Raw genomic sequence first — 9,712 nt, forward strand, 5'->3', positions numbered from 1 at the left:
TTAGATAAGAAAAGGAAAGAAAACATGAGGAGAGACGGTATAAAAAAGATCTCTCACACCGTGTCCTAGACAGGGCACAATTTGAGGCATCAAAAAAACCTTCCACAGCAAAGCAACATAAACAGACGTTATACATGAACATATAGGTGGTGACAAACTGACCACCAGTATTTGGTTGCTCCAGCTCCGGTTTTTATAAACACTTGAATTCTTTTGAGGCGTGGACCAACTCATGACGAACAACTCATCATCAGTCTGCTCCAACTGTCTCCTGTTGCTGGTCCCAGATCAGCCCTGCAGGTTGAAGCCTGTTACTGACCAGTTCCTTCAGAGGATTCACACCGGACATGATCTGGACTGTGCGCAGGCCGTGTTGTGGATCTTGACGTCTTTCTTGAAGAATGGTTTTCATGTTCTTTGTCCTGTGGAGTCCTCTTCATCAAACATGCTTTCAAATGATGGAATAGTTTAAAATTACAAAGCAGACTTTGTGTTTTATTAAAAATGTATGTCTTTACCTGACACCTTCACCAAGTCCCACTTATTTGTTTTGTTCATTTTCTATTTCCAAGACATTTTATGATGAGCTTTCAATCCTTTGATGTCTGTTGATCTACCGGGACACTTCTGTTTTGCAGCCGCCCCGTTTTCTTTGCACTTGGTCCAGATTTCAGACAGATTGGGAACAACCATCTTTTGCACTGTTCTGTGAAAATGTACTTTCTTAAAGAAGTTTAATTTCCTCGCACTTGGTCCAACTGGCGTCCCTCGTGTGTGTGAGCGCTCTTTAACTGCAGACTAAAAAGCAGATGTACCTGGACGCAGGTGTTTGTTTTCAGCTGCAGAATTACTGAGCGATCCGTTCCTTTTTGTGATGCCACAGATGTTCCCCTTGATCTATAAAAAGCAACGGTGACTCTCTAAAAACACGTTTTTTTTTATTGTTTCTTAATTGCTGAAGGTTAGAATTTTGTAAAATGATCATTTTATAAAATTAACCAACTGAAAGAGCGTCCTCCCTGAGTGGTGGTTCATCAGTTTTGTGAGGCGTTGTGGTCCACGAGTCTCTTCTGGATCTGCCTCCAGTGCAATAAAAATAAACTCACCCGGCCGTTACGCTCGATGGGTGGGGGAGATTTTCCTTCTGTCTTGAGTTTTGGTGGCAGTTAACTGCAAAAGTCACATTTATCTTTTCTTTCCTGCTGGTCTCTAAACATGGAGTTGGACCAGTACCTCATGAGGTTCTGGGATCAGGTTTGGCTGTGTGCAGGATCTTGTGAAGCTCATCCCAGTAAGTCAGCAGGACGACAGTGGAGGGTTAGACCGGGTGAGCTGCAGGGAAGGGAGTGGGGGGTGTTCAGGTTCAGTTTTTGCTCTTGCAGATCCAAACTATGAGTTTATATCAGCGTAACTGAAACCCGTTCGCCTCGAGACGTTCTGAGTTGCTGAGCAGGATCCGAGAGTCGACTCCAGAGGAAAAAGGGATCTAAAACGAGCTCCTTTCATTTATGCATCGGTACATTTCCCGGTCCTGTGGGAGGATTCTGTGATCTCAGCAGGGAAGGCCAGAGCCTAATTGACCTTCATGCTGGATCGACTGCAGCGAGTGGATCAGAACTGTCGAGCAGGACGTGGTAGTGGTTGCTACTATTCAGCTAAAGGAGTAAATTAGGTCAATCACTGCTGAGTTCTTAGACCACCAACCAGTTGTGGAACAAAAAAAGCGCTGCCGGGGGGTTCGGTTAGCTGTGCCTTCTCAGTAATTTCAGAGGAATGAAAAATCTGCTTGAAGAACACTTTTGTTGGATTTTGTTCTGGCTCCAAATGGAGAACAGAGCTCAGCCGGCATGCAGAGAAGAGTGTTGCTCACATTTAGGTCTCCGACGCTTCACAGCGGAATCACAGCAGGAGGGGCTCGTCACAGAAGACTTGCAGCCATCTTTAGAGCAGAGAGGATGCAGTGAAACCAGGAAAATCCTCCAGACTCGCATAAAACAAACAACGAAAGGACCAGAAACCCAGGAGCTGCCTTCAGCGTACAACAGCAAAACGCACCCATCGAAGACGTTGAAGAATTTGTCATTCAGTGTTGGTCAGATTATTGACAGTCCCACTCATCCCTATCCAAAATGTTTTGGCAAATCGTTTCTTCTAGATCTTTTCATCATAAACGTGCCACATAAATACACTGGGTTAGGTGTTTTTACAAATGATCTAAGTGACCAATATGTAGTTGGTGCTGTTAGGGATACTAAAATGCCCCATTCCAAACCTAGAATGATCCTAAAATGGAGCATGAAGCATTTTAATGAACAAACCTTTCTTTGGGATCTGTTCCATTTTGAATGGTATCGTATTTCATTAATATACAAGGTGAACCTTGCTTAGAACCATTTTCACAATAGTTTCATTCACTTTGTAAATAAACATGCTCCATTTTTCCAGTTTAGAATAAAGGGTTTACTTCTGAGTTAGCTGAGCTCCTGCACAGGAGGGACCAGCTTTGGGCAACAGCAAGACAGTCTGTTTCAGATTATGGAATCACTCTACAGCTTCCAATAAAGCGGCAAAAGAAAATTACTATTTATTTCATACCACCAAAAATCTGATTGACCCTAAAACTTCTGGAAAACCATTAAATCTCTTTCTGGCAGCTCTCACTCATCTGATCTGCCACCACAGTTATTTGATGATTCTGCTCCTGTCAGATAAGCATGAGATGCTAAATTATTTCAACAACTTGTTGCCTCCAGTTTCTTGTTTGATACAGTTTCTGAAGGTAAATCACCTACTTCTCCTACAAGTCAAACCCATTTGATAATAGAAACATCAAATGGTTTCTTGATTTTAGCTTTAACTGTTTTTTATAACACCACTTTTGTTTTTAATTGCTTTTTGTTGAATAGTTGTCTGTACTTTATCTAATGAAAATGAGACCTTGTGACTCAGTGAGACTAACCTGTATAAATAAAGGTTGAATGAAAAAACAAAAATTGAACCTGCAGCACCACCTTCTGTGCAGCGTCTCACTGTTGTTCCCACAATCATCCATCCATCACCTCCAAACTTCATCCAGTCATCTTCTCAATCATCTTCATCCTGTTTCATCATCTCGTCCAAATTTCTGAAGAAGCTAAAACTATAGCTAAAAGAAGCTAAACAGCAGCTAAAAAAATACTGACTTAAAGTTTAAAGAAGCAGAATGCTAGTTAAAAAGCAAAGTAGCAACATGCTAGTTATAAACAAAAAGTAGCAAAACATTAAACAATAGTTAAGTAGAATAGCTAACTAATACCAAAAGTTATAGGTAACAATAGCTAAATTTAGCAAAATGTCAGCTAAAAGCTACAAATGATGTGCTAAAAATAGCAAAAGACTAGTTAGAAGGTAATAGCAAAGTAATTCCCAAAAGTATTAAAAGGGTAAAGATAAAATTAGCAAAATGCTAGCTACAAAGGTAAAAGATTAGCAAGAAACTAACGTAAATATAGCAAGACTAGCTAAAAACTAAAAGTAGCAAAAAGCTGGTTGAATGCAGAAAAAAGCTAGGTAAACAATATACGTATATATGGGCTAACTAAAATCTAAAAGTAAGGCAATGCTAGCCACAAGTACAAAAAGACAAGCTAAAATTGAAAAGCTGAAAAAGCTAAAAGTAAGACAAGAAGACAAAGAGTTTTCTGAAGAGCTCTTCATGTAACTGTCACAGTGAAAACATTTGTAAATGAAGTTAAACATTTGCAAAAGTACAAACGCGATTAAAGCAGAAGTTACAGCTTCCTCCAGCATCTCCTGGTTGTGTGAAGGTTTTCATTTATGAACAGCTAAAATATCACAAATTCAAAAATACTTTATTGATCCCAGAGGGAAATTATTTGTTGTTGTAACTCGTTATCCTCATTTCATTAAGAGATGTTATAGACGCTGATGGCTGTAGACAGGAAGGATCTCTTGTAAAGGTCCATCCCACAGTGGATCCTAACAAACTGGCTGCAGATGCCGTCCGATCCGTCCACCCAGACTCGGCTGGCCTCTTGGTTCCCCTGGACTGTAGGACCGCCCGAATGCTGGACAGAACTCCTCCCAGCATTCTGCCGAGCTCCTCGTCGCTGTGGACAGCCAACTGTAGGTGCAGAGGGACGATCCTGTCCTTCTACTGTCCTGAGCCATGTTTCCTGCTAGTTCCAGGATCTCAGTGGTCAGGCACTCGAGCACAGCTGGCAGGTAGATGAGAATGCATCCACAGAACATCCTTTTCAACTCATTTGATATTTGTGTCTGTAGTTAAGATATTATTTGAGCTTTTGAGATGTTAATCAGCTGCTGTTGGTTGTAGAAAACTGCCTTGTTGCCATGGTTACGCATCATAACAAATGTCCAAAACTAAAAAAGTTTCAGTAAAAATCCTTCCAGCTGCACAGCATCTGATACCAGAGGAAACAATCGTCCAAAAAAAAAATGTGATTTATATCCAGAAAAAGAGGAATTAAAAGTTTCCAAAAGCAAAACCTCAAAATGAAAGTAACAGCTGCTCCAACATGCAGACACCTGGAGTGGCGCAGTTCTAGAACACGACAGGAAGTGTTGTGCGGAACGGATATAGAAAAAAAACTGCAGCTGTGAGGAGGATCAGAACCCATGTGGAACAAGTTAGAACCACTTAAACGCCACGTTAGATCCTCGCCCTGCGGCCCGAGGGTTTCTTGGCTCTAATTTAAACTGCCCTACTTCCTGTCACGCCTCAGGGCTTCAGGCAATCAGAGCGAGCGGGGCTCGTCGTCAACGCTCGCTTCTAACTTTGCTCCGAGGACTTTCTGGAAAGGTTTTATTAAAAGGAAGAAAATGAAAACTCCGCTCCGAGAATGTGATGCAGTTGCTCAACATGGTGACTAAATAAACAAACGTCAGATATGATTATTTATTGAGACGTCAAGGCAGAATTGATCTTAGCATTTAAAGAACAGTGTGACACTTTAAAGCATTGGATCTCAAAGTTGGAGTGGGAGTGGGAGTCCTGCTGTGGGCCATGAAACATCAAACGGGGAGCGGCTTCGGATGTTGTCAGTCCATTAAACGGTCGTTATTAGTTGTCACCATCCCCATATGTAGCGGTCAGACTGTCCCATCTACCTCCTAGTAGGTTTAAAGGTACGTTATTATCGTTATTATTGCTGATAATAGGCAGCATCGCATGGGGGTAAACCAGGAAGTGGTTTTTTTTCCAGCTTATGTAAGCTTACACGTGACCCAGAGGACCAACCCTAAACTCAACCCCCTTACCCTTGTGCCTAAACCTAACCAAGACCACAAACCTAACTGCCAGACCCTTTACTGTAAACCTAACCACGTGAAGCTATTCTGAGCGCTAACAACGTAGCTTTAAACACACTAGCAGGTACAGGAGGGGCAGTCTGACCGCTACATATGGAGATAACAACAACTAATAACGGCCATTTAATGGCCGATAACATTCGAAGCGGGTAAAACGGGGGTTTAAGATGATCTTTAGGAATCAAAATGAATCTAAAACATGATTCCTTATTGTGAATTTTACCATAGTTAAGGTATAAATGTCCCAGCTGAATAAAAACGGTCTAATGGGTTACTGTTTGTGTTGTCATCATGCCCTCGTTTAGGACAGGGGGGTTCCCTGGCTCTGAGATGATAGATGGGGTCACAAACCTTCAGCTGCTCAGGGTCAAAAGTTGCTTCAGGCAGGCGATGGTGTCTATTTACTGAAGCTAATGAGAAAGACTTTATATTTACCGTCCCGATTCATTTCTGTCAGATTTATTTCAACACTTCCTGTCGTCGATCTGCTCTGTTGAGATTAGAAACCTCGCCCGCCGGTCTCGTCATCTCCTGCATCGCGTTTCGCCGGTCGGCGTCTTCTCACAGAGACTCCGAGGCACATTTCATTCACACACAGTGATCTTTAAAAAAAAAAGTTTAGAACATCGCAAACTTATGAAACAGATCTCCTGACGTTCAGTTTAAATCTGAGCTCAGAAGCGGAGGATAATTTCCCCGACACAAACTCAGAATGTGCTCCGGCTCCTTGGTAACACTCAGAACGTGGACAGGAGCGCTGAGAGGGTGCTCCTCCTCAGCCTGCTTCAGTCCAACATCCTGCACGAACCGGAGTTCAGCTTTCAAACCTCCTCAGCCTCCACGATCTGAGCTCCTCGGCGCTGGGATACGGAGACGGGTAACCATGAGGAGGTGGAACTCCTTCCCAATAGGTTTGTCCTAGGAAGCAAAACGCCATCAGCTGCAGGTTCAGGGGTTCTTCAGAAAACGGTAAAATGCCGCGCTACAGCTGCTTCTCTCCGTCTCACCTCTGTCGTTCAGACTGTTTCTAATGGCTTCCTGCAGCTGCTCCTCCTCCGACAGCCAGCCTGTGTAAGAATCACGTCTTCTGTAGTTCGATGCATACCGACCACTTCCCGAGTATCCTCTTCTACCGCTACGGTAACCTGCACAAACACAGAAAGGAAACGACCATCACGCTGCTGCTTCACATTCACAAACCTGTGAATATGCTATGGAGATAACTTCGTTGCAAAACTAGACGCACAAGATTCACAAATGCACAAACTGTTTTTCAAAATGTGCACAAATAGCTCAAGCGAGATTATTTCGCACATACAAACTGTCAAACCCACGTGCACTAATCACCTGCTGCGCACGGACCAGTTCTTACCTGCAGCTGCACGAAGATGATGCTGCGTTCAAGGCTGCCTAAAAGCTGGGACATCTGAGATCTACTGAGTTCTTGGAGAAGACGTTTATAACTTCAACTCATGAAATCAACATCAAACACATGCGCTCACAATAAAGTTACTGGGTTCCAAACATGTTCGTTTTGTGGACTGCACGGTTAAGATAAATGAAATGATAAATGTTGTGTTCTAGAATTGCGTCACTCGGGGTGGCTGCATGTTGGAGCAGATGTTACGTTCATTTTGAGTTATTGCTTTTGAAAACTTTAATTCCTCTTCTTTCTGGATGTAAATCACTCTTTTCGGTTCGATTTCTCCCTCTGGTATCAGATGCTGTGCAGCTGGAAGGATTTTTACTGAAACCTTTTGAATTTTGGGCGTTTGTAATGATGCGTAACCATGGCAACAAGGTGTTTTTAACAACCTGGAGCAGCATGTTAACATCTCAAAAGCTCAAATACAGCCACAAATCCCAAATGAGTTGAAAAGGAGGCGACGTGGACAAATTCCCGTCAACCTGGTGGCAGTGCTCGAGTGCCTGGCCGCCGAGATCCTGGAACTGGTGGGAGGCTCGGCTTGTGATGGCGGGAGGACCACTGTGGACCGGGGTCATCCCCCAGCACCTTCAGCTGTCTGTCCGTGGCAACAAGGAGCTCTGCAGACTGCTGGGAGGAGTGACCATCGCTTAGGGAGGAATTCTGATCGGCATCAGGGCAGTCCTGCTGCCCAGGAGGACAGATCCATATCTGTGGCCAGATTCTTCGAATTAGCTGCAGGAGATCCTTCCTGCCCACAGCTACCAGCATCTGTAAGAACTCTTGAATGAAACCAGGACGATGAGCTACGACAACACTTAGTTTCTCATTGGGATTAATAAAGTATTTTTTAATTGAATTGAAACAACCTAAATTGAGCAGATTATTCTTCATGTGGAAGATCTATCAGGAAAAATATATTTTTCTGGTACTTTTTCCCACAAAATGAATAATCTGCCCATTTTGAGTAGTTAATTTCAGATGTACAGTCCACACACACACATACACACACACACACACACGCACTATATTTTTCCGGCAGGTCCTCCCCCATGAAGGAAATGCTAACTTTGTGGACTGTACAGGTGGATATAGTTGTTGTGAGTTTGGTTTAGTTACAAACGTCTTTTCAATAACTCGGTAGATCTGGTGAGGCTCAGATGTCCCAGCTTTTCACCAGCCTTGAACGCAGCATCATCTGTGACTCTGGAGGTAAGAAAGCCTCAAGTCACATTCACAGGCAGCTGGTCCGTGCGCAGCAGGTAATTCGTGCACGTGTATTTGACAATTTGCACGCAGAGAAAACTCCTCGTTGTGCATTTTGAAACGCGTGCATGTGAAAACCTGTTGATGCATTTGTGATACTTGAGGTACGTCTGTGGGTTTTATCGTGCACGTACAAATCTTGTGGAACGTTGTGCGACTATTTTTTAGACTCATTTATCTCCGTAATATTCTGTATTCTTGCATCGACCCAGTTTATGACATTAAATTAAAGAAGTGCCTCAGAGTGACGCACTGCAGATCACAGGAAGACGAGATTGTTCTTGTTAAACCTTCTGTGAATCCAAACTGACGTCTGGTTCAGTCACAGCTGTGAGGTTTCCTACGGCTCGTGCACCGTGCTCACTGCAGATGAAAACTGACCTGAAGAGCCAAGGTACCAGTTATTCCTGGTGGAGGTGGCGTACTCTGGAGAAAAGACAGACAAACAGAATATTTCAGCACAAACGTGTTGCTTGTTTACACGTTTGTCAGCAGATTCGTTTGGTTTGAACCCACTCGTATAAAAATCACACTAAATGTTTTTAATTTTAGAAAAAGTAACCGTTTGATGTTTAACAGAGTTTCAAGAGCTTCAAATTGTTTTTCAAAAATGCAAATAAAGACCTGCGCATATCTTCATGACGGTCTTCAGCGGTCCGGATGTGTAGAGCAGCCCCACCAGGATTCCTGCCAGGTGACCAACGAAAGAGGTCCTGCAGCAGCAGAGAACAGAGATCTGACCAACACCCTCACCTGGTGGACACTACGGTTCACAGCAGCACCCCCAGCTGTCTCTCACTGAGCGCAGAGCGATGGAGGCTACGTGGAGATTAGACGGAGAGGAAATGGGCTCATTTTTATTTGAGTGTCTTCTAGTTTTTAATATTTGCATCAAAGGGACCAGTGAACTGCGTCGCAGACTAAATGTGGAAATCCAGCTCGATGTTTGCGTCATCACGGTCAAGTGCAAGTCATTAGATTTAAGTCAGACAGGTTTCCTTCCTTTGTCTACAGCAGTCTGAGATGAACTTTGCTGAATTGATGCCACGTGAATTAGCGGCGTTTAAAATAATTAACCAAAGAAACGCATCATGGAGGAGAAGCGAGGGTAAGAAGTGTCTTAAAGTAAAGGCACGAAAGAAAAACCATGGCCACGTGTTTTGGTTTCACATCTGGGAAAATATTAAATGTGGACTAACTGACACAAGGAGAGTTATGAAAGTTTATGTTTTTAAGTACCTGAGGAGGTCAGTGGTTTTAGAAGACCCAACAATCAGATGAGATACGTGACCGCAACAAACTCCTGCTTCAACGTTAACATCTGCTCCTGACCAGGACATTCTGCCGCTCTTTGGCTTCAGCAAAGATTAAACGTTGCTTCCACAATGAAACGAACCAGTGTTGCCAGATCTCGCGATGGAAACAAGCAACCAGCTCCATGAAAACAAGCCCAACTGGCAACCCACCATATTGTGTAAAACAGAGGCCATTTTTAAACAGTATAAACAAAACAACAAAGTCCATGCTCAATAATCCAGGTATACAATCCAACATTTTTCAGTCAGGTCATCTGGACAGTTTCACCTTGGATCCAGAAGGCTTCATTCAACCTTTATTTAGACAGGTAAGTCCCACTGAGCCTCGAGGACTCATTTACAAGAGAGACCTGATACGAACATCCACCTGGAC

The 9,712-nt window shown here is 43.2% G+C and overlaps 1 protein-coding gene across 1 annotated transcript in view; it reads right to left on the minus strand.

Moving 5' to 3' along the window:
- Positions 1-5,482: 5,482 nt before the first annotated feature.
- Positions 5,483-9,712, minus strand: part of rhbdd1 (rhomboid domain containing 1) — a 13,157-nt gene continuing 8,927 nt past the window's right edge. The window contains exons 8-9 of the mRNA XM_037678385.1: positions 6,339-6,476; positions 5,483-6,249 (exon numbers count right to left, since the gene is read on the minus strand). Of these exons, the coding sequence (XP_037534313.1) occupies positions 6,146-6,249; positions 6,339-6,476 (242 nt within the window). The 3' untranslated portion in view covers positions 5,483-6,145. The remainder of the gene's footprint in view (positions 6,250-6,338; positions 6,477-9,712) is intronic.

Source organism: Nematolebias whitei, chromosome 6, assembly GCF_014905685.2.
Source record: "Nematolebias whitei isolate Nwh7 chromosome 6, NemWhi1, whole genome shotgun sequence".
Classification (NCBI taxonomy): Eukaryota; Metazoa; Chordata; class Actinopteri; order Cyprinodontiformes; family Rivulidae; genus Nematolebias; species Nematolebias whitei.